Below are 26,312 nucleotides of genomic sequence, written 5' to 3'. Positions count from 1 at the left end.
TGTTTACTTGCACTCTGATGATTCCATTAATGTTAATTTAAGGCAGGAATCAAAAGGGGAAATTGAATATTTTAGAAAGCTGAGAGCAAGGCACGTTCATACGAACTGTGTTCATATGAATAAATAATCAGGGGAAAGGTTACAAGGTTATGTATGAGTACACGGAATGAATCTATAAACAAAGAAATGACGGTGATACGACACGCGCTCAGTTATAAAAATACATACAGAATGTGGCTTTTTGCAATCATGTTTTCTTATAAGTGAAGAACAAGGTTAAAACATAACTTTAATTTATTCATGGGATGAAAACTCCAGATTTACAGAATGTAAAATAATCACTGTCAGTTCTGACAACGTGTTTCAAACCCACTGCTGACAGAAACTAAAGCATCATTATTTTTGAGACATCCTCATCATGATTTTGAAAAGAACCGAGCTGTAATTTTGCTCTCAAAGTGGGAATGTCATGTTGGAAGCTGCATTAAGACAAAGCGCTGCAGTCTTGTCTGACCCAAATATCAGCACGGTGTAACTACATACAAGATTAATGACCATTTCCAAATAAGATTAAGCAAAGCTTCCTTTCTGTGTGATGTCTCGCAGCAACATGTTTCCAGCTGCTGCATCGGGGTGATCTTACATAAATCATGTGATCTGACCGCTATCGCCTAAGACAGCGCTTCGCGATGGCGCTTCATTTATTTAAATCATATGGTGCCAAAAATCAAACCATTTGGACCCACTAATATCCTGGTACACCCACATCGTGCCATGGTGGTGGTAATGCTGATAAAACACAAGACCGCCTGCATGTTGGAGCAGGTTGCAGTGGTGGTCGGTGCCAACAAACACCAGAAGCCGGTGTACAGGTCCTGTTTGACTCCCGTGTCCAGCATTACAAGATTAAAAGAATGTCGGCAACCCAGAGAGGCCAGCTAGTGAATGTGGGGAATGGTCGTGGATGGTAGATGTAAGCGTACCGCTGTCATGACATAACAATTCCATTTCATTTGAAGCAATTATCATTTACTAAGGACAAGAAAAGTGATTGTCACTACTGGCCCTGGCCGCTGTAAGAGAGGATGAGGACTACTTCCAGACAAACCAAGATCCTGAACCTGATCTATTTGATTACTTTTGACCGGAGTATGCTAACACTTCCCCTTCACTTGCATTCATTGTGCTAAGCTAACTAGCTGGTCCCTGAGGTTCTCAGCTCCCTGATGGAGCCCAGAGGAGAGAAGAGGATCAATGAAGAAAAGTGTTTCTCCAACCTACATGAAGACGTTACCACTGCCATGTAACGCCATGTTAAGAGGCTGCAGTCCCTTATTTGATCTTTTGCTTTACTTCTGAACATCAGTGGTGTCCATACAAGTATATCGCAACAGTTACAATGAAATATGGAGTCCATACGCTGCAGTAGAAGAGGAACGTGTGCTCTTCTCTTGGCAGCCAGGAGCTTTGTCACATTTACCAGGTTTACAATATGGTGTTAACAATGTGAGTTTGTGATGGCGCGGGTGTGTTGTCTGGCATAGGAGGCCCCTTAACACCCGGCGAGGATCATTTAAATATCGCAGCTTACCACGACGCGGCACAAGCTCACAATTTTCCCTCCGAATGCTTCTAGCTCAACGACACAGTGTTACTGAGCGTTTGTTAATTGAAGACACTGCAGAGGCTCCAAGTATTGACTAACTTACCGCCTTGATATTTAGCTGTTACAGTCAAACTTGAGTCCTTCTCTTCCCTGTGTTTTAGTAGTGAGTGAAGTGATCTGTTTCTAGGTGGATCCTGGCCAGACATGTGACCCCGGCCTGAGGAGGCTCCCCCGTGACATCTCAGCCTTTTGGTTCTGTTCTCGTCCCACAAAAAGCAATAGGGCTCTGATAGTAGTGGATTATTTCTAGAGCTGTGCTTGTTGCGATTGGTACATGTATTGTCGAAATAGATTGATTCACCAGCGCTGTGGAGAATCACTAAAGCAGTCGGGGTGTTTTTTCATCTCCCATCTTATTTTAGGGAGTTGTGTTTGTCTCACCTATGGATTAGTCTGCACACTTTTTAGTAAGATAGTTATTTGTTGTTTGAGCTTCGGTTCATCCTGATGTGTTTTCCAAAACAGTAAATAGTAATTTACTTCACAACACTAATGAAATCCAAATTTGGGTTGAGGACCAGGAGAGGAATATCCTCTTTCTTTTGTGTTGTGTTCCTTGCCTTATAACTGCTGCACTTCCAAGAATCCACACATTAAAAACACAAAAATCTCAACAAGAAACCAGGGGACACAGTCCCCATAACATATTAAGTGTCATCCATCAATGCTGGTTCAACCCCATTAAACCGTGCTGTGTTACCTTCCTGGGTTCAATTACTCTTGGTTGGGAGGAGGAAGCATTGATTGTTCTGAGTATCGTCCCCCCGTACTGTAGTGTTTGTGTGTATTCTGTATTTACTCACCTAAGTAGGGACAATAGTGGCAGACAGAACAACAGCAGTTGCATAACAACATTGTTGGCTGTATTTTTTTTTATTGAAACGTATTGTTGTAGAGATTGGAGAATGTGGCTTGCAGCCAATCTCAGTATGGCCCGAGGTTTCTGTCCTGCTTCAGTTAAACTGCTGGTTGAAACCAGCGTCATGAAGCTGGCGATCCCCGTTTCTGTCAGCACTGGAGGTTCCGTTGCTCTTTAGAGTTCTGAAGGACTGAGTTCTAAGTCCTGGAGGAGCATTGCTGTTGATCGTCTGGTTTCCACATCTAAAAGTCAGCCAGTTTTTTTTCAGTGCCTCAAATAAGGTCAGCGGTTGACACTTTGTTGTGTAATTAAATGTGTTGTTTGCATGTGTGTTTTGTTTTCAACATCTGTACACAAATCCTGCACATATGAATTTGTCACATTTATTTGTTAGCAAGTTGCTAAATGAGAAACATAAATTTGCATAAAAGCAGAAGAAGTGCAACACTGACTGAGTTGATGATGAAGTCATTGTGTCTGTGGCGTAAATCCTGCACAGCATAACGTCACTTTTCGACTTCTACCGACCGCGTTTACACTTCAAAAATCCTGAAAGTGTGTTCATTTGTTCGGATTATTGTAAACAATAGAACCTCTAAGTCTTGTAAACTTTTGTTGGTCACAGAGATTATTTTCAGCAAAGATTGAAAATCCAAAGTGAAAATCCTGTTGGCTTTGAGGCGAGGGAGATCATGGCGATACTAACTTCCATACTGGACTATAAAAACAGTTCCTGCAGCTCTATGTCACCTTATGAGCATTTTGAAGTATCACATTCAGGCTTGATGGAAACTGCAACATTCAATAAACTCCTTCAATTTCATGAGTGCATTCTCCCTCCCTCTCTTTTTCACACAAACACACACACACACAAGAAAGGTTTTTGTGCAAAATGGAAGATTGAAATAATGTAGAAAATCTCAAATGAAGCTCACATGACTTTGATGTTTCAGACTTTGTATCATCATAAGACAGAGGCACCATGATTGATACTAACTGGCATCAAACACTGATTACACCTGACATGCTTTTCCTTTCTTTTTTGCAACAGTTCTCCATTTTTGTTAAAATTTCATCCAACGATGAACAGGAAATACATCATGTCTGAAAGATTTCATTGCCCCTTTGGATCTTTTACAAATATCACATTGTGAGAAAATATCTGCCTTCTTATTAGGCAGTAATTAGCAGACATTTAGGCGGTGGCAGGTTCTAGTATTTAATATACAAAGGCTCCTTCTCTGAGCTTGATCTTAAATTTCCTTCACCCCTAAATGTAGAAGAGCTAAATCAATTCGCACACTCTTTAATCTGGAGCATTACAGTATATCATGACTGTAAAGTAAACAGAGCAGTGTACGCTGGCTAATTGTTACCCTCTTCAATGAGTACTGTAATTAATGATTTGATCGATTAGATCGAGTTGTCATGAGTTGATTTCTCTTGTTTATGTTCCTAAAATAAGCTGCCTGCGGTAAAAGGTCTGCCATGACTGTAAATCAAGGCCTAATGGCTGCACAAAAGAGCTGTTGCTACACCCCCTCTTCAGACAGTTCATTATGTTTAAGTACTGTACTATTACCCCTCAAAGATGCGAAAAGCCAGCCAATGTGGTGAAGTCAGAACTTTTTTGCTGTCTTTTCCCTTATCAGCATTTATTAAATCAAGTCGGTGTAGCTTACAAAAGTGTCAAAGTCGAAACATTTGGCTTTGTAAACGCTTCTTCCAGTAAGTTATGCGTAATGCCTTAAGGGAACTCTTAAAAAATGTACTCTAAGGTATTATGTCTCATTCTCTTTCCTTGTCTCTCTCCATTTAGTATTTCCCTCTCCTTAACGTGTCACATTGTCTCCCTCCCTCTCATTCTCCAAAAATAGTTGTCAGGAAGCTATTTGGGGGAATTGCAATATCAAACCATATCTGGACTCCTGGGTGTATCAGAGCCAATGAACTTGATAGAATCGCGTGGCATTTCCACACCTTACTGTGCAAACCTGGGGCTCTGTACGAGGCTCCGGGCCGGTAATCAAGCTGGATAACTACATACTTATTAACCTCACTCTTTTACTGCTACTTGCTAATATTAGAACCATTAATGGGACTCCTTAGGGTGTTTCCATGGCCTAATTCTGTATGTTGTATGGAAATGTGGAAGCACTTTGGCAGAGAGAACCAAGCCACCATAAAATAAGCCTTTTAGAGAACAATGTGACCTGTAAAGCCCTGAAGTGGCCACAGAGAGGGAGAGAGGAGAAAAATAACAGGCGCAAGATAGAAGTTGCTCCCACGCTTTGACTATTTTGTGGCCACTAGATAGTACTTGCTCCCACAGTTGTATTAATAAGTGGCCACGTGAATTTAAATGAAGTAACAAGGTTTTTTGGGGGGGGGTTTTGTGGCCATAAATTCATCTTCTGGCAAAATTTGTCAAATTGTGCAAACAGTCAGATTAATTTGTGGAATCTCATAGCCATAAATTAATCAAATTGTGGAAACAAATCTTATTTTGAAGACTGAAATTCATTAGATTAGGGCTATCCCAGCAGCCTTCAGGTGAGAGGCGGGGTTCACCCTGGACAGGTCACCAGTCCATCACAGGACCAACACATAGAGACAGACAACCATTCACACTCACAGTCACACCTACGGTCAATTTAGAGTATCAATCAGCCTCGTCCCCTCTTGATGTCTTTGGACTGTGGGAGGAAGCTGGAGTACCAGAGAGAACCCACACAGGAACAGGAGAACATGGAGACTCACACAGAAAGACCCTGTGATGGAGCCGGGACTTGAACCCAGAACCTTCTTGATGTGAGGAGACACTGCACCACTGTTCCACCATGTGAGTAAGTTTATAATAATAAATCAAAATAATACAAGTGATTTGTGGGTGCACAAATGAATGAATTTGTTTAAACAACTTATATCTTGCAGTTTTAGAAATATGTCTTTCTGTCTCTATGGCCTCTCCAGGGCCCCGTACCATGCATTTAATTCTCTATTGGAATAATACACAGGTTATGTCTCCTTTTCTGTAGAATATTTTTAAGGGGTTTATTCAATGTCACCTGGAAAATTCCATACAATTATTTTTGGTCCTAACTACTTTTACTTTTTAGGGAGTCAAAACACCTTTTGTTTGTTGAGTTTCACGTAACCTTGCAGCATTTAAGAACTGTCTCAAAAACAAAAACTATGCAAATCTGCCTCATCTTTACACTTTTCCAAGTTGCTCAACTCTAGTTTAGATGCTTTTGTTGCCATGCCAGTAGGACACAGCAGGCCTTCAAAGGTGAGGAGCTAACACTGACAAATACAAATTATCGGCGTGACAATGGAATAGCAAGATGTGTGATGAGCAGATGAAAAGGGAATATAGAGAGGAGGGTGACTACACAATCACTTCCATAGATGCATTGCCTTGCTGTTTCCCCTGCGGTGCAGCTGTTTATTATCTGTCACAGCACCATCAAATTGAGGGCGTGCAGGCAACGCTAACTAGCCCGCGCTGTGTTGAATCATATTCCAATGAAGCTCTCAACATGTAAATATATACACTGGGAACCCAGCAATATTAACTGCCACAGTTTATCATGAGACCCTGGCCTTTACCACTACGTGTAATGTATCCATTGTCACAGTTGGTGTCCTTGGTCATAATTTGGAGGGAGGTCCTGGATGTGGCAGCATATGTGGGAGTTCTACCAGGGAGACTCAGGACTTCTTGTATCTGACAGTGTACCTCCACACCAGGTAAGAACGCCATATGACATAAAAATACAACTTCAAAATAAAATACAGTTACACTGACTTTTTCCCATATTTTACCATTCAGCATATTTACTAAATGTTAAATACTCTTGACTCCATAAGTCAAAAATAGAATAACCAACTTTTATGCTTTTTAATTGCTTCAGGTAACCTTACAAATATAATACAGCTTCTGCTGTTATTGACATATGGCTCAGTCAGCTTACACTTTGAATTTCTAACTGTTAAGGTGTGCTCACACCAAACGCGACGCGAATTTGTGCGTTGCTATATTCACGTGAATTTGACCACAGGATCATTTGTTTTATTTGTCATTTGCGTGAATTTGTCCGCTGGTTCTATTTGCATCATTCGCCCAAACTTTTTTCCCCACGAGGAGAATTTATTTCCATTATTTCTTTCCCACATCAACCATGGCTAACATTACAATCATTGCTGGCTTGTAGCTGTTGTGGAATTCCCAGATAATGCGGAAAACCAAACCCCGCCTTATCTGGATCCATGGCATAATCTGGAGGAGCACAGCTGGGTGAATTTCACCGCATTCTCCAGGAACTGCGCCTGGATGACGGCCGTTTCCAGCCGTACTTCAGGCTGACAAGGCTTCAGGCTGCTCTTTTTCACATCATTTCATAACCAATTTTTCAGGCCAGCCTCAGTGAGATTGATGCTCTCCTTAACAGGAATAAAGCTTATTCCTCCTGTGTGTGTTTGGCAGAACAAAATTTCTATCTTATACAAAATCTGTTCTCAGCAGGGGTCCCAGCAGAACTGTCAGTCATGTTTGCTAAAGCACATGAGTTGTGATATAAAAGTATGCAGGGATTAAGGATTTATTTTGTAGTCCAACCAGGAAGTTAGCATGGGTTAGCTATAGGTTGTCTCAACCAAATACCAGTGGGCTTTTACACAGGATTATTGATGAAAATAAACCCTGCAATTTACAAATAATGTTCTATAAGATAATCTTCACAAATGCATGCGTTAGAATTGCAAAGCTAACTTTATTATATGAACTATCTATGACATGCACACATGACTTTAGCGTCAACACAACTAGCTTTGCACTTCTACTTTCTGCAAGATTTGGTCTCATTTAGCTACCTTAGCAGTGGCATCAATTCGTGATTGGTATATTTACTGTTTTATGTCATGGGGCAAAATAAGATCTCCTAAACTTGCACGAACCACCGACCTTTATGAATTTCACACAAAAAACATTCAAAAAACCAAAATACTTACTCAGTCACTCACTATCTTATCCCTCAACCTTGCTTTCTACTTGCCACAGGGTGGTCCTCTGCTAGTTTCAGCCTGGCCTTCCACCTGCCACAGGGTGGTCCTCTGCTAGCTTCAGCCTGGCCTTCCACCTGCCACAGGGTGATCCTCTGCTAGCTTCAGCCTGGCCTTCCACCTGCTACAGCCTGGTCCTCTGCTAGCTTCTGCCTGGCCTTCCACCTGCTACAGCCTGGTCCTCTGCTGGCTTCAGCCAGGCCTTCCACCTGCTACAGCCTGGTCCTCTGCTGGCTTCAGCCTGGCCTTCCACCTGCTACAGCCTGGTCCTCTGCTAGCTTCAGCCTGGCCTTCCACCTGCTACAGCCTGGTCCTCTGCAAGCTTCAGCCTGGCCTTCCACCTGCTACAGCCTGGTCCTCTGCTAGCTTCAGCCTGGTCCTGTCTGGTACTGCCTGAACCTTGGTGGTTAGGGAGGGAGGTAAGGGGCTGGAGAGTGAGGTAGAGGTGGATTGCTTGGCGCCTGGGACTTGCTGGCCTGGGGCCCTGCCGCTCCCCCGGGGGATCGCACCCACATTTGGGAGGGGTTTGCTAACCTCGGCCCATCCTTGGGCGGGCTGGGCCCTGGCGCGGTGTCCTGGACTGCCGCCACTCCGGACAAAGGGAGGATGCTGGGGGACGTCTGAGGGATGGGGGCTGACCTCCTTGATGCTGATCGAACTGGGGGCCCTGACCACGGGCTGCTGGCTGGGGGTTCCGCTGTGCACTGGGGGCCTGGGCCCTCCCTGCCCTCGCACTGTGCGGTGATGGGCCCTCTGCCCGGATCTCCGCACAGTGCCCCTTGGTGCTCCAATCTGACCCCTGGACCAGGGAGGCTAGACTCCCTGTCGGCTGGTTGAAGTGGTGATGGGGTGGTCAGTGGGGCCAGTCTGGAAGTTGGCCCCCTGCAGGTCTGGCCCATTCCTCAGCCCCTCTCATTGCCTCTCTGTCCCATCACATCACATCTTATGTGTCACTAGGCCTTGAGGGGCTGGACCCCCCAATTTTAATCACATCGTAGACATTTAGGGCTTGGGGGAGTGCATGAGGATGTACTGGGAAACTCTGCAACCGGCGGGGTTCCCATGCCCTGGGTGCCTCCGCCAATTTTAACTACATTCTAGTCATCCGCATCATCACATCCACATTCCCATGCACAACACGCACCCTGCACCCATGTTGAGATGGGGGGGCAGTGCTGCCTCCTTTGCTAACTGCACCATTGCAGGCCTGGGGGGGGGGGGTGGTCCTCTTCCCGGCGTGGTGGTTGGGCTGGGGTTGGTTGCGGGCCCTGCTGTTGTACGGTGGATCGCTCGCTGGCGGTTTCACTAAGTCTGAGGTGCCCTGGACCGTAACAGCATCTATGGAGTACTCAGCCCCTGTATGGAAGAAGATGAGGGTATGATTGTTTTGTCCAGGGGTGGCGGTCCTGGGCGTGCGTGCCTTCGACTCACCCCGGCGGGTGGGCTGGGCCTCTCGGGGGAGTGGGGGGTCCCGGCTGGCTGGCTGGTGGTGCCCTATAGCCTGAAGCCCTCCTGCTCTGGGGGGAGGGGGAGAACAAGGGATGAGTAGAGGGGATGGGGATCGTGGGTTGGGGGGGATAGCTCTGTTCGGGGGCGGTGGGCCTGGTCGTTGTGGTGGGCTGTGGCTGCCCCGCCTGGGTGTGGGGTGTGGGTGGGTGTCGGCCTCGCCGCTGGCGGACCTCTTGGGGGGCTCTGGTCGGGTCTCAGGCCAGAGGGGCCCTGTGCCCCTGGGCTCTGCTCATGCTGTGGGGGGGGGGGGGGGGGGGTGCCCGGCTGGACCGGGGTCATCTCTGCCCTGTCTCTCTGTGGGCTGCTTCTGGGTAGGGGTTGCTGCTCCTATGCTTTCCTTGCGTCCAGGCATGGGTTGGGCCTGTGGCTGTTTCCTGGGGCAAGGGTGGCCTGGGGCAAGGGTGGCCTGGGGCTCCCCGTGTCCAGGGGGTTTCTGGGTGCTCTGGTGGCCTGGTCCTGACCTACCTGTTATCCTGGACTTGGGGTGCGATGTCCTGGCCCCCCCACATCAGCGACAGCCAGCTACACACAGCATCCAAGACAAACCGAAGCACACACACATACACTTACACACGCGTATACACACATACACGCATGGAGCGCACAACTGACCCATAAACACACACTCAGACATTTATCTTAAAATTATATTAAACCAAATGGTAAGCCTGCACCGGAAATTCTGCAACCAATGTTTTTTCTTTCTTTTTCTTTTGTTGTTGTTATTTTTTCTTTGTTTGTTTATTTGGTTTTTGTTTGTTTTTTTGTGTTTTTTATTGTTGTTGTTTTTTTCTGCTATTGCTGTTGTTGTTTTTGTCTCCCCCCTCCCCCTTGTCTTCGCTATCTTGTCCCTGTTCTCTCTTCCTATCCACTCCTGAGCCTCAGTCCGGTCGCTTTATCAATGAACCAATACCATTCCTAATAAAATTAAACATAAATGGCAATAGGAGGAGTTTATCAGATTCCTCCTATGCAGAATAAAACTGCTTCAGTACAACAAGGCACCAGGAACATTTATGCTTCTTGCCCCAGCTACTGAACAGGACAGGTACAGATGAAACAGTGGATCCATGTCATGTTTATGTTGGTGTGGAGAGTGTCCACCAATAGCCATTGTCCTACAACACTTAGAGAGAGAGAGAGAGAGAGAGAGAGAGAGAGAGAGAGATCGATCATCTGATGGGCAACTGATTACAGCAGCTCAGCGATATTTTCCCATGTTTAAGGTCTCTAGTAAAACTACCTATGGAGTTCTACAAAAATAAATAGTTTTGATCGCATGGACCTGCGTGGTGCTCTGCTTCGGGGAATTTGTGGTTATGGTTTGGAAAAGCCATCTCTTATACAGAAGAAAGCCATCATACCCTGTATCGAGGGTTATGATGTGATTGCCCAGTCCCAGTCTGGCACTGGCAAAACCGCTGCATTTGCAATTTCTATTCTTCAGAAGATCAACCTGAGGCACAGGGCCACTCAAGCTCTGATTGTGGCCCCCACCAGGGAGCTCGTTCAGCAGATCCAGCAAGTGGTGCTGGCTCTGGCTGACTACATGGGAGTCACCTGCTATGCCTGCACTGGAGGCACCAGCATCCATCAAGAGGCCCAGAGGCTGAGGAACGAAGCCCCTCAGATTGTTGTGGGGACCCCCGGTTGAGTCCTTGATATGTTCAACCGCGGACATCTTTGTTCAAGGAGCATCAACATGTTCATTATGGATGAGGCTGACAAAATGCTCAGCCGAGGCTTTAAGGAACAAATTTATGACATCTTTCAAGTCCTGCCAAGCAGAGCACAGGTGGTGCTCTTCTCTGCCACAATGCCGTCAGACGTACTGGCGGTTACAAAGAAGTTCATGCGGGATCCTGTGAGGATCCTGGTGAAGACGGAAGAGCTGACCCTGGAGGGCGTCCGCCAGTTTTATATTGATGTCACAAGGGAAGAATGGAAGCTGGACACCCTGATGGACCTTTACACATCCCTTACCATAACACAGGCGATCATCTTTACAAACACTCGCAGGAAAGTCGAGTGGCTGACTCAGCAGATGGAGTCAAGAGGATTCACCGTCTCTGCACTGCATGCAGAGATGGACCAGAGCCAGAGGGACGTGATTATGAGGGAGTTCCGCTCAGGATCCAGCAGGGTCCTGATCACAACAGACATTCTGGCCAGAGGCATTGATGTTCAACAAGTGTCTTTGGTCATAAACTATGACCTCCCAACAAAGAGGGAGATCTACCTCCACAGGATTGGTCGAGGAGGTCGGTTTGGACGAACAGGAACTGCCATCACCCTGGTGACCAAGGAATGCAGACGAGCCCTGAAGGACATTGAGACCTTCTACAGCACCACCGTTGAGGAGCTGCCCACAGACGTGAATGACCTGATGTAGAAGGGTCCAACCATCTATCATCACCCCATCATTTTAGGGGACAGACTGTGATTTAATGTTTATGTGTGAATAAATGAAAAAAAAAGTACTTCTGTCTTTGATGAAGTTGTCTCAAGAAGCTTTGTTCCGATAGACAGGAAACTACAGATCCTTGCATGATAACACTGTCTTTTCAATATGGATTTCAGTTAAAATGTGAGTAAATAAAACAAAAATGTTGATTCCATGTAATATTGTGAATAATATCACACTGCATTATCAGTCAAAATAAACATAATTAGATATTTAAAAAAAAAATCTAGATTCTGTCAACCAATGCGGATATCCTTATTTTGTTTATATATATATATATATATATATATATATATATGTATATATATATATATATATATATATATATATGTATATATATATATATATATATATATATATATATATATATATATATATATATATATATGTTACCCTCTTATCCTCACTCTTCATCATCCAACAATGTCAGTTCCTTGCCCTGAAGCTTAAATTCTCCCATGGCCAAGTTGGCTGCTGATTTTATTGCTGATCCTGTCTCACATATTTTTTAACATCAGTCTTAACAGCAATACATTTTCTAAAATCTGCCTTTGTTCTCCCCCTGTTAAAAGGGGGGTTAACCCACAAATATAAACATCTACAGACCAATATCTATACTGTGTATTTTAGCTAAATTGTTTGAGAGGATCATCAGTGACCATTTACAGGAATTTTTAGAATCAAATAATATTTCACCTCCACACCAATCTGGTTTTAGAAAACAGCACGGTTCTGTTAGAGCTGTGCTGACAGTCTTAAATTATTTAATTGAGGCTCTGGACAGCAAAAAATATTGTGTTGCTCTATTTATTGATCCGTTTAAAGCACTTGACACAGTAGACCATGGCCTGCTGATACAAGCCTTACATCACATTGGCTTAACTACAGTAAGCATGCAGCTGCCTGGTTTGTCAGCTATATGTCCAACAGAACATATTGTGTTCAGGTAGCTGGAACTACCTTTTTTTTCTGGACATGGAGTGCCCCAAGGTTCAGTCCTGGGACCCATTTCATTTTCAATCTACATAAACAATCTCTGTAATAACTTGTCAAATGCATTGTATCATTTTTATGCAGACGACACCATTATTTTTGTTGTTCAATCTCATTCACTCAGGCTTTTAAGTTTTTACAAGCTGTTTTTAATGTTATCCAATCTCATTTATTTGATCTTGAATTGGTTTTAAACACAGATAAAACCAAGCTCATGGTTTTCCCTCATACAAATGTGCTACCATAGAGCATTATAAATATCTATATCTATCTATATTTATCCTATATCAAGAGCTTTCATTTAAGTCCATATTAATATTCTGGTCACTAAACTTTGGGTGAAACTTGGGTTCTTTTTCAGGAATAGAACCTACTTCTCTCTCAGGGTCAGAAAGAAATTAGTGACAGTGACACATTCTTGACTATGCTTTATTGAGTGCATCATCCAAATGTCTCAAGTCCTTGGATGCTGTTTTTCATTCAGCGCTTGCCTAAATCAACTTCAACTTGCCCTCTTTGAATGCACACAGATACTCACATTGGCTGACCCTAATTTATAAGGCTCTTATTAAAAAAAACAACAACAAAAAAACAAGACCAATGTCCAATTCTATGTTTCATTGTGTTTGATCTCTTACTGTGTCAGCTTGGCAATCACAGCCAGCCACAGGGCCTGGAGGCATCATTGGGTCAACCCTTGAGACTGATTAACACAGAGATAGGAAGGATGCAGATCTACAGCTTATAGGTCTATAAATTTTTCACCTCTCTCTTTTAAATATCCTATTCTTGGGCTCATTCAGACTCAGGGGATATAAGTGAAAGTAGATGCTAGATGGTAGACTGCAGGCATTCATTCTCGCTCTCTTTTTTCCATTCTTCCTTACAACTCCAGCGTCTATATGCAGTCCTCCATCAGCCAAGATGTCTGATTTCATTATGCCGTGCAGCAACCAGGCTATAGCCACAGATTTAATCAAGCATGTAATCATACTTTTGCCACTAACAAGAATGGAAATGTATTCTGGGTATATCATGAAACTGAAATATTAAGGTGCACATTTTCAAGTTATTCTATGATCACCTTTTTATAGGTATCTTAGATGCTCATGTCTTCATCTCTGCCTTGAAAATGTAGCTTAATTGCACAGATCTTTGAACTTTGACCATTTCATCATCCCAATCTGAACCTTTTTGAACACCTGCAGAAGTGTGAGCAATCACTCTCCATCACCATCAGGGAATATTTACAGTTAATCTCTCCGGTAGAATCCCGAACACTTGTTGAATCCATCTCTGCACACTGATGCTGTTTTGACAGCAACCTCACGAAGACTTTTAATTTAGTTTTTTTTCCTATAATGCATCACTCATCTGCAAGTCTACCTAAGTTGATGAAGCTCAATACGGAAGTTCTGAGCGGTCCAGGTTTTAGGAGAAACTATTTTCAGTTTCCTCTAATGGAGCTCTGTAGACTTAGAGGGCAAAAAATGATGACTGCCTCCTCTGCTGCAGCTAAGCTAAATCCCATCATTTCACTGGTCACACTGTCGTCACTCAGTACCTTGCAGCTTCCCAGCGAAAGATCTTAAATCCCAGAAGCAAACCTGATTGACTGTCACCACATATGAGGCGTATCCTTGCTGTAACTTGACTCAAAGCTGTTGGTCTGTGTACTGCTAGGTTTTACATGATATCATGGTGTGTAATTGAGAATCCGTAAGCAGACTGGTGAGGGTTTCTTTTTCCTACCATGTGCATCATGGTCTCCTTCTGCTGTGTCTATCTCAGTTGCAGGTTGGGATGCAAGTTTCCAAATGTCAAAAGAGACAATGGCACGACCATAAGGGTATGAAGAGAAATAGCATCAGAGGTTGAACCATGGCAGGTGAACCCTGGAGTTTGTTTAGAAAAAAAATACATGGTTTATTGTGTGTTGCAAGTGTCAAACTGAAATTATTTCATAGGGGTCTTGTCACAAAGTCTTTTTGGGCCACAGTACATCACGCGGTGGACATAGTTGTAAATCCATGTTTTGGCCACTGTAAAACAGACTTCAGTGCTGGTGCACTTCCTCTGTCCAGGTCTTGCATCTATGATAGACTGCAGCTGCTCACATGAAACTGCCTTTTCCAGGACAGACTATCTTGACGTTTCCACTAGTTGAGCCTCATTGTCTTCTTTACGAGCTCCTTTCATTTTCCTTTTTTCTTTGATGGGGAATTTTCTCAGTTATCCAGGTCATTGTAACTCTTAAGTGTTGTGTCAGAGGCAACTGGACTTGTTTCTTTAAAGCTTTTTGGCCTCATTCAAAAGGCTCTTTCATTTCTGCCAAACTGGTGAGAAGCTGAAGTCTTTAAACCCTGTGAGGGTGTGACCCCTCACCAAGTCGTCCTTTGTCTCCTCTCTCACTGACTTTTCGAGTCATCATCCACTGGGGAGACAGAGGAGGATCATGCGACTCCCATCTGTTTCCCTTGAACTGATCAGCTCCAACCAGGATACAGACCCTAACCACAGTGCCACCCACAGACAAGGGCTTTGTGTCTGCCCAACAGGGAACCGAACCAGATGCCCTTACTTTTATATGCAACACAAGGAAACTGCTGCACCCCTTGTCCACCCTTGTTACAGCCCAGTTGACAACAACGTGGGTGGTGTCTTTCAAACTGTATTCAACTTTTATCCAATGAGTTGCAAAGCTTAGCTGTTGAAGCAGAGAATCAAAGTTGGTTGGTTGGTATAACCCTGACTGGACCCTGGTTTGAAAAGAACAAGCATAAACAGAGTATAAAGATCTTAGAATCTCGGCACAAAATTAAATTTGACATTTCAATGCAGCTGGTTTACTCTCCAATAAACTCTCGATTTAAAATATATTACAGAACATTTTGAAAAAAAATCGAATCTACTCCGTAAATCTAAGATGCATTGCGTTGCGACCTTGACGTCTACAGTTGAAGTCAACCTTCATCAGATGTAATTCCACTTTTTTCTCCCTGTGTTTCCTGACTCTTCAGTCAGCTATTAAGTTGTGGCAAAACAGAAGCAAATTGCCCTCAGATGCCCTGCGTTCTGTGCGGTCAGGACAAGAATCTAGCCGATCCTCATTATCAAAAGAAAAATCCTTCTAATCACAGCTCATTAATTACACTTCTTCCGGCACAATAGCGGCGCAGTCAGGGAGTATGATTGATAAAAAAGATGTTACATTGTTAGGGAAGAGGGAGAGAGTGGGAGACTGCTGCCTGTAGTGCCATGGCAGGAAACTGGAGGAGAATTGATAATGTTTCAGTGATGAATGATTGTGCCGGCACACCTGCGGATCCTGTTAGGGAGAGGGGAGACTGCTGTTGATCTAAATCATTGATGGCTCTCAGTGATGGCCTATGTTAAGGTCTCCTGATGAGACGAACAGGTTCTTAACACAGAGCACGTTTTCCATCAGAGCAGTCACTGTAACAAGGTGGGAGCAGGTGTGGGGCTCTTATCCCCGCTGACAGACATTGTCTTTGGAGAACAAGGAGGGAGACATGTTCTCAGGATGAAAGTGTGGTTTCTCCCCTGGCTTTGTGGCTATACATTATACCAACATGTTGAAATTTTTTTTTTGTTATTTCCTGGAGAATCTAATATTTGTTGAGTGTCTTGTAGATTTACTTTGCAGTGATGATCTTTGTATGGTTTTATGGAAGCATCATGACCTTTTATTTTTGCCTCCGAGAGAAACGGAAACAAGAAGCACGCTTGAATCTCCTCTTCACTGGTTAAAACGATGCGTCATTCAAAAATTACTCACAACTGGATGTTTTGAATGATGAAAATTTTTGCCCCTACATGACTTCTTTATGATTGGAGTATTCAGCGAACGCTTTCCACTGCTAGAAGTTAACGGAGACCAAAGATTACAACTTTCTCCCGCCTTACAAGAATGAGCAGTCATGAATGCAAGTGGTGAAAGCAACCTGTAATCATGTTGAAGTGGGTGATGATATCAAGGGATTATGACCCCAGGAAAGAAGGAAGTCACATGATGTTAGTCAAAGGAAAAGAGGAACGTCTGTATACAGAGGTGGAGGGAGCAGTGGATAGCAGTGCAGGAGACATGTTTTTTTCAGTGGCGCGAGCATCTCTAGCTCACTATATTTGTTAGCTGAGCTGATTTCGACTGAATATTTGAAAGTTTGTAAAGTGTGTGGTTTTGCTGCTGTTAATCATTTCTCTCCATTAACTTCTAGCAACAAATATGTTGCTTTTTACATTTCTTAAACCTGAATTCACCAAGAAGTCATGCAGGGGTTATCGGTTTCTCCAGGAATTCAAGATGGCGAGTAACTGTTATGCAAATTATCGTGTTTTTGCGTGAAGTATCACTTCAAGTTGTACAGTAGCAGATGTGTGTCTGGCTCCATTTAAGTACGTGGCATGTATAGTGTGGGCTACATGTGCCCAATATGTTGTGAGAAGGGCTTGATTTGGGTCATCTGTGGGCCACATAAGGTGGAGCAGTGGTTCAGTCAAGGAAGCCACATCAACATTTTCATTCAAGGCCAAATACAGACCATAGGACAACTGAAAATTGAATATTTCAATCTTATAGTTTGATTCAGTCTTCTTCCCCCACAGGAGGTTGTAACTCTACTGTGAGAGGTAAGACAGAATTTTGCTGGTTTATTTTTCTGTTGCTCTGGCTCAGACAGATACGTTAGGGCTATTTGTATAAAGCCGGGTGGCCCCGTCCCCAGAGCAGAGGAGAGACAGACAGAATACATCATTTCAAGTAAGCCTTGCTCGCTTTTGTGGTAAAATAAAACTTTTTTTTTGGCCCCGATTCTCTTCATTCCTTCGTAACACTCCACAGAAATGAGACAGAAGTGAATTTTTATTCGGCACAGCTTTGCAGGGAAACTCAAACTTTTTCTTTTTTTCCCCCTTTTGTTTTTGCATACCCACTGACGTGAGTGTGCACACCATGACCCTAGAGGTTGAGGATGTAGGCTTCATGGGGTCAAAAATAAGATTCAGATATTGCATTTTAATCAATATATGCTTTCGACCTACCAGCCTGGACCAACCCTGGTGAACAGGAGGGTTGCATAAATGAATATTTTTATTCCCCATACTATTTTTCCTTAAATATAGCTGATTTAAAAATAACTGATTAACTAAAGGATACTGTGGCATCTGCATGTCAATAGTGCCTCCATTGGGTCAACGGACTGCTCGAGTTTAGCGTACATACCCAACAAATGTATATGTGCTGTTGTTAATTTCTGAAGTGTACCATTATTACTTTCAATCTGTAATAATTGTGACGGCTTGTGATAGTTGTATCAGGCTTAGAGTTGTGATCTTTAATTGCCCCTCGGGGATAAATAAAGTTATCTGAATCTGAATCTGAATCTGAATAGATGAACACACAAACATATATTTTGGGGTAGAATAAGGATGATACTTCATGTCCTGGCTGACGTACAGCTGTAAATGCACCTTGACACTTATCCAATCTTCTGAATCACAGACTCACACTCTAGCTGTCCTCTCCATATGTAAAACAGTCCTGCGGTGGAACGCAACACGAGCAGCTATTAAAACTGAGGCCCTGATGCCCAGGGAAGTACAGTCCTCCACATACACTGAAGTGGCACTTGTGTATCGCTGCATAATTTCAGTATTCCGTGTGAAAAGAGCAGTTTTTCCTTGCCTGTCTGACTATGTAACAGGTTACATTTATTAATTACACATTGATATAAAATGTTAAATTCAACAGTGTTCCATAAATTCATTTACAGAATGGAGGAGGAAGTAAAGTTTGTCACATTCAAACTTCCCCAGGGTGACAGAAGTTGCATTTGCATTTATCAAAGCTGAATTTTTCTTGACCCATGATAAACTTCTGACCCCTCCAGGGCATTCTGCAAAATTCATGCAGGGATAAATACTGTAGGTAGGTTTTTTTTGTTCTCTCCCTAATGCCCTGTGCTCCCTCTGTGGAAGACCGGAGAAAAACTGCATTTTAAACAACCCAAGGAGACTCTTTGGTATAAGAGCAACGTGTATTCTTTTGTCGCTTCAGTGCACCGGAGTGACTGTGAATGAAGCGAGAGGATATGCACGAAAATGTGACAAAAATGCACAATCTTTGCAAAGACAGGAAAGAGGGAGTTTAGAAAATAAGACGAGTCTCTGGGGCCTCAGAACCTTTTAATACATCTGTTTCCCCATGCGTGAATTAGAAAATAAACAAACAAAACAATTGTCAATGTTTGCCTTCACATTCTTACATTGCAGACATCTTATTTTATTCCAGCAGTCTCTATGTATGCATGTGAATTACTGTTCTGCATTCTACCGTCATCCAAGGTGTCTGATGTAATTTTGAGCCTTAAAAAAATAGAAAATGTATTAAATATAAATAAAGCCAAGGTGGGAGGCCAACCCCTCATGTATCTGTGTAAACTGCTGCTCAATCACCCATAAAGATGTACCTAATAATCTGTATGTTTAATGTTATTCAGAGAAATTACTACACTAACATTATGCAAGAAATGCTTTTATTGTGCTATTAATCTTTGGAACAGGCCTCATCTCGAGGAGCCAAATCTAAAGTTTTATTCTTACTATTTCACAACCTTTTGGTGCTCATGTATGGTTATTGATCACCACCATGGATGAAAAGGTCTACTTCTTATTTCACAGTACGAACATTGATGCATCCAAAAATGTCACCAACACATGATCTCACACCTCTTTTGGCCCGTATCGTGAGTATGCAGTGTTCAGTCAAAATCTATAATGAAGTATTTGTTCCATATTTTTTGAAATTTCTCTTAACCTGTAATATCACAAGTTGTCAGTACAGTGATACGTACAGCACGCTAATATTTTGAATTTTGAATATTTTTTGAAGCAGATAGAAATGAAATGTATCTGAAAAAAAAAATTGACAACTAGCCCAAGCTCTGAGTGACAGAATAGCCTGAGAGATAAAATACTTATGTGATAAAGGGATACTGTGATACTGAAGTTTTTGAGTGAACTATCCTCTCCATGAAATTAGAGTTGTTCCAGTACGAATCTCTTGCGCAGTGCCGTGAATCAGGGAGGTTCTGAGAGGCCCAAGGTTCGAATCCTGGACGTTCTCCCATTTTGTTATAACTTGACCTGTAAATCATGATAGAAACCAGGAAACGATGCAAACTGCAAATAATACGCATCATTTATTGTTCCGTTTTGTGTGATACGAGGCGTAGCTGTCGGGGAGTGGTACAATGGTTTGAGTGTGTGTGTGTGTGTGTGTGTGTGTGTGTGTGTGTGTGTGTGTGTGTAGTGGATGTAAATGGTGTGTGGTGTTGTGTAACAAGAGCAGGCAAGGAAGAGACCAGGCTATCCTTGGTGTGGGGATTTATAGACTCAGGAGACCACCAGTCCCGGTGCTCCCGGTCACAGCGAGCGTGAGCAAGACCAAGCAGGAGTTGTCATGCAGTATGCAAAAATATACACGATACCATATGATGGAATAAATCAGCTGCAGGACAGGACGCTCAGGGCTGGACTTAGCACGTTTGGTACCTTAGGCGAGCTTCCCCGGCACCCCCAACTCCCCATCTCACTCACAAAATAGAATCACAAGGTTCATCGACCCATACACACATGTGACATGCAAATGAGTGATCAAATACCGATCGCACAAGTGTCATCTGTCAGAGAAAAATATTAGGGGTGCAATTTTGGTGACCCTCTCAAGATAGCAAGTGTGTGTGTGTGTGTGTGTGTGTGTGTGTAGGTTTAAGAATCAGAGAAAATGTATCAGAATCTGTGTCGTGGAAATGCAACCCACAAACTGTCCACACCCGCAGACAGCTGTATAACTTTAATTTCAACCACATTGTGTTATTGAATTATTGCTGAATAAACATCTGATATTATTTTATTGGGTTATTAAATATTTTTCATGAACATGATTATAATTATTAGTAACCAGATCCCCCACATACACTGATGAAACAGTATAATTGAATAGGTTTAATAGGTTTTTGCAACCAAGAAAACAACTGAAGTTATGAATGAATTGAAACTCTCATAATTAGATTTTTGCAAAATAGTTTTCCCATTTTCATCTCATTATGCAACATTGTAACATAATTACAAAAATGTCATTTTTTAAATTAAAATGATATCGCCACTAGAAATGAAACACACATACATTTGGACAAGAAGATGAATAAATCTGTGTGTTTGTGTGTGTGCGTGCGCGTTGGTGTTTTTTTTTTTTTTTTTGTCCGTCATCTTGACAAATGGGAAAGACAATTAAACAGAACTGAATGCAGAATCCATTAGGTATGCATTATGTTATGAACATTTATAATCAAACACAGTCTCTAACTGTCTAGAACAACGTCCCAGGAAGCTGCGCAGGAACATTCTCTTCTCTCTGAAATGCTCCAAAAAGATACTCGACAATATTGATTCATCCGCAGCAACTTACCCTCAACAATGCGAGAGGCCCGCAGCCAACCTTGGCACGATATACTGCATCAAACATTAAAATCGATGTATCACAACAGCAACCCACACACTGAAGTCAGTCCACGTCCACTCTGGGCAACGGGCTGTCCTGTAATTATGCATTTTGACTAAAAGAAAATGAGCTAAAAATCCTTTGCCAAGTGGCATGAAAATGCCGAAAAGACTTCAGGTAAAATGTGCAGAGCAAACAGAGATGAGAAGATGGATGGTTTCAACTTCTGTTAATACTAAAAATCACTGCCTCCTTTTCCCTGTCCGACGCAAGAAACAATATTCAGATAAAATTAGCATAATGTGGCTATAACAAGTTCGACTGGGCCTGGAAGTAGCAAAGTTGAGACGTTTAAAGCACTCAGCACGGACTCTTGAAACCTCAGGGATTATTTTTCTTTTCTTACTCCACACAAAGTTGGAATAAGACACTCGCACAGTTTGACCAGTTGATTGTTTCTAAAAGTTCACAGATTAGCTGCTGAATGTCAGCAAGTAATTATTTTTAATTATTACATTTATCTTGTCAGAAGCCAGTTGGAGTTCAGTAACGACTAGAAAAATGGCTGACACGGAAAACTGAGACGGAGAATAAACGTGTTCATGAGACTAATCGTGATAAATCCCACGGGTGGGAGGGCACAGGAAGTGACACTACACAAGTAGGAAAGAGAGGGCTTGAATGAAGAAGAAGAAGAAGAAGAAGCCTATGCTAGCTCTTATTGATGGTTCTGCTGCAGCAGTGCAGACCTTTTCGCACAGCGCGTACAGCATAATCGTGCTCAAACGAGGCCAGACAATCATGCAAGGCAGCCAGGCGTGAACGTAAAGCTAACTTTTGATGTTCAGGCCCCTCAGCTTTGGAGTGACCTGCCTGAGATAAGGCTCCCAGACTCAGTAAACTCTTGTAAATCACTTTTTAGCCTCCTTTATTTGCTCTTATTTATCTTCATTTTTTAAATGTCCCTTTTAATCAGTCTTATTCTTGAACTATATGTATGATTCTGGCAGCACGGTGGTGCAGTGGTCAGCACTGTCGCCTCACACCAAGAAGGTTCCAGGTTTGAGCCCCGGCTCCATCACAGGATCTTTCTGAGTGGAGTCTCCATGTTCTCCCTGTTCCTGTGTGGGTTCTCTCTGGTACTCCAGCTTCCTCCCACAGTCCAAAGACATCAAGAGGGGGCGAGGCTGATTGATACTCTAAACTGACCGCAGGTGTAGGAATAAACGGAAGACAATGGATGGATGGATGGATGATTCTATTGCAGAGTTGTCTCAGTCTTTTATCTCTTTTCATTCTCTTTTTTTATTTTGATGTGATGACCTTGTGTTGTTCTTTTATGGTACCAATTTTTTTTTATTTCAGACTTCTGGGTCTTCTGTCTTTTTGTGTAAATTAAATCTCAACATCATCTCATCTTTGGACCGTTTATCTCTTGTCTTTTGCTTTATCTGTCAAAGCGCTCTCTCTCTCTCTCTCTCTTTCTCTCTCTCTCTCTCTCTCTCTCTCTCTAACCTCTGTTTTTTTTAAAGTGCATGACCAAACAAAAGCTGTCATTATTGTGTTTTTAAGCAGATTATCGCTGCAGTTCAGCTAATTTTGTCCTGCCTTGTGTTGTGTTCTCAGATAGGCCTGCATCTCAGATATGCATCTTTTTTTTTTTTCTTTTTTTTTAAAACCCACTACAAGAGGACTCTTTGCTTGAGTGTACATTTAATTGCGGGTCAATGAATTCCTAAGTGTAGTACTTTGTGGGCTCTTGGACCCGTTGTCAAAAATCTGCTGGTGGAAAATAATGGTCCGTCCATTGCACTGAAAACTATTTGAAATGTAAATGTAAAGTTCCATCTGTAAGTCGCCTAGATAAGCTTAATGTGTGAGCGCTTGTACCCGTGCCCTCATTATGCATTTCTTTGCAGTCTAGTCATGGAGCTGTGGCACAATAAAGTGGACTTGTGAATCATTAGTGACAGTGCATTAAGGTGAGACGGACTGTCTATCAAAGGCGACACAGTAAAAGCTGAGACGTTAACACGTGTGTGTGTGTGTGTGTGTGTGGCCACCAAGCTGCTTGCGTGCATCTGCATTATGATTGAAGATTTTAGCAGATGATTCATGTGGGTGTTTCAAAGCCAGTTAATTGTGATTCTCAGCCGTGCTAACAGTTATCTGTTGCTGTTTAAAATTCCTACTGGAAAACGTTGGTTCTACGTGCACCCTCCACCGGGAGGGCTGAGCGCAGGGTCGTCTTCAGGTCAGCATGAAAACTAATAAGGATTCATTGTCTGGCTCGAGGACATTTCAGGAGGGAGGGTAATTGCCATTTTGGAGACTTGAACTTGTTGCCTTTACTTGAATGATCAAGCTAACACAGTGTCCGCAGTTTCAAATTAAAAGAAAATAAAATGTGATTACTTGTTGTTGAAGTACTGCACATCCAGTCCAAGGAAAGACAGTTCATTTACATCAGTGGTACTTTCCCTTTGTCTTGCTCAGTGAGGATTTTGAATGTTTATGCAACCTTGATCATGACAACCATCCTTGACAGTGCGTGAAGTAATTATAAGTACAATTACTACAACACAATGTCCGTAGCACAGAAGTTAGACTGACAGGGATGTCAGCTGAATGTTTGGTGGAGACCACCTGTTTGAAGCGCTTCCTGTAGTGCAGCTGACCATTGTCTCATTCTTCTTGCAGATTGTTTTCTCTTCCTTTTCATCTTTAGCTTGTCTCTGCGGTGCAGTGTGTCCGCTGCACGTGTGCAAGTTGCCATGGCAACTCACTTGATGGTTTTATTGCGATATTGATAAAACTTGCCGTATCGTCACTTCCCAAAAATCCGAAATAGGGCTATATATAGAGTAATTTCTCTCTCTCTCTCTCTCTCTCTCTCTCTCTCTCTCTATCTATCTATCTCTCTATCTATCTCTTTATCTATCTATCGTTGGACTCAATAAGACTTACTGCAAGTTAAAAGCTTTCCATCTAAGTTTCCCTCTTAAAACTCCTGGTGTCAGAGACGAGGGTCTGAGTCAGCTGAAGGTGACTCCTGTCACTTGGAGGGTCACCGAGCAAAATGTGTCTTCCTGCTTAGAGAGTCATTGTGTGAAAGTAATTTGCCTTCATGCTGGCAAAGATTATGTCTACAAGGGTTAAATTTGTAGCCGGGAGGACAAGTTCGAGAGAAACTTTTGAGAGCTGTCGCCCACTCTAGCCTCTGAACACTCAATTAAATGCCTAATCTCACAATGTTAATGAAATTGGGACATTAAAAAAAAACAAAAAAAACAACTCTTCCTGGATCTGCCACTCCAGTATTTAAGTGGTCCCTCTTGATCTCTCCCACACCTTTCTTCTAAAATTCACATAGTAGTTTAAGCATCGAAGAGACAGGCAAACAAACAAGATCCAAAACGTACCCCCCCCCCCCCCCCCCGCCCCTAGGCGGAGGTAATTACTGTGATACCATCATATTACATCACATTATCAGTGCAGCAGCAACATGGCTGCGCTTTAGCTATCTGCTTTAGGAAATTAACTGTGTTATCGTCTTGATGGATCACGAATAAAGGCCATCAAGATTCATTAGAAGGGGTCTTCAAGTCGAATTTAAACTCTGTCACAGCTGTTTGAATAAAGTCCTAAAAAACCCTCAACAATAGCAAAGGGAAATTGGAAAGTGAGACTTCAAAATAAAAGCCTGCGCTTTGATATAGAAGTGGTACGTATCTTTTGACACACAAAATAGGAGAGCCAATTAATAAGCACATAAATAAAATAATCCCTTTCAAATGTGTTATTTGGGATGATTGTGTTTGAAGACAGCATCAAGAAAATCCGTGAGGGGCAGTCACACCAAACTCATCATGCGTATCACTTAAATTAGTCAAGTGATTTGAAAAAGAAGAGGAACAATTAAATTACTTATAATTTAAATGTAAAACATAGGCCAGTGCCCTTTAAACCCATAACAACTTTATTGATTTAAAAAAAAAATTGCTTATACTGAGACCCATCAAATCTCAATATATTTAATCAGCATCTACTTTATAATTTTCAGAGGCAGCAAATGATCATTTAAGACAAATATAGCAGGTATAAATATAATTTACATAAATCTAACTACTACCGGATTGTCAAGACATAATTTCTTATCTTTTTCTTATTTTTTCAGCACAATATTTAATAAGTGACGGTTGTTTTTATTTGTTTCTTTTTAAAGCAGATTTTGGGTTCCATCTTCAAAATGTTCAGCTGATTAATTATATTTCTGATGTTTTTTATTCATTTACATTTTTTCACATTTTAATGATGCAGATGTTATTTTATTCGTGTTTTTTTAATCAGTGTATTACATAAAATATAGATAAATCTGTGTATTTAGTGTGGCTTGTAGTTAATTTTTCCATTACTCATTACATATGACCAGCCAATACACAAACCTTAATTGTGCTATATTTTGCTTTATCCAGTTATTTTTAGATGAGGGGCTTAACCATCAACATTTATTTCTCATTATTTATTGATTTTTTGAACGATTTTTCTTCATATCTTCAACAATGATAATCAAAGGAACCGTTTTATTGAACTTTTATATTATATTTTGATGAGGACCGACCGGAAGTGCAGCGGTTGATTACGTGCAGCTTCCCGCTCAGCTGGTGCCCCCTCAGCCGCGCGCAGCTGCTTTCATTTTCTAGAGCTCGAGACTCCACGGTTGAGAAGGGGGGTCTCGCGCCTCTTGCTCTGGGGACATTGGCGTCTGTCGGACGTGTAAGAAGACAGCAACATGCCTCTCCTGTCCCACCAGGACCCCCGCCACTCAAGTCTGGACTACAAGTACAGTTGCGGGCGGTAGAAACTGCTCCCATGGTTTGCGGCACCTGTTTTCATGCGCTCAACAGTGAGGTAGTGGACTTCTTTTCGGACACGTTTTTTCCCTCTACCGGAGAGCCGGCGTGTGTTTACCCCGTGGATGCGGCTGCCGGGGTCGGTGTCTGAGCCCAGCGGGAGCAGCCTGTCATAGGGCAGGATGTTTGTTCCGGTTCTTCACAAGTGGACGAGGATTATATCTCCGGAGATGCTTCTCTTCATGCCGATATTGGGGCTTTTACCTCTGACAGGAGCGGCTCCGTCTGCCACCACCGAGCAGCTGGACATGGGGGTGGTAAGTTTGTACTCACGGACCAGAGAAGTTGTCCTACCTGCGCTCTCTCCTCTCCTCATTTCACTA

The 26,312-nt window shown here is 42.6% G+C and overlaps 1 protein-coding gene and 1 pseudogene across 2 annotated transcripts in view; both read left to right on the top strand.

Moving 5' to 3' along the window:
• The first annotated feature begins 774 nt into the window (after nucleotides 1–774).
• LOC147244165 (eukaryotic initiation factor 4A-I pseudogene) lies at nucleotides 775–11,490 on the top strand (annotated as a pseudogene).
• Nucleotides 11,491–25,707: 14,217 nt separating this feature from the next.
• The window catches only part of mmp17a (matrix metallopeptidase 17a), an 88,380-nt gene continuing 87,775 nt past the window's right edge, over nucleotides 25,708–26,312 (top strand). For both annotated transcript variants that reach the window (XR_015110410.1, XM_086187539.1), the window contains exon 1: nucleotides 25,708–26,246. Coding sequence is in view for 1 of the 2 variants with exons in the window: in XM_086187539.1 (XP_086043665.1) it covers nucleotides 26,112–26,246 (135 nt within the window). In the remaining variant the exon portion in view is untranslated. The remainder of the gene's footprint in view (nucleotides 26,247–26,312) is intronic.

Source organism: Aulostomus chinensis, chromosome 19 (assembly GCF_037954235.1).
Source record: "Aulostomus chinensis isolate RoL2024-O1b breed Wild chromosome 19, RoL_Achi_v1.0, whole genome shotgun sequence".
Lineage (NCBI taxonomy): Eukaryota > Metazoa > Chordata > Actinopteri > Syngnathiformes > Aulostomidae > Aulostomus > Aulostomus chinensis.
This window is presented reverse-complemented; position numbering and strand designations above follow the sequence as displayed.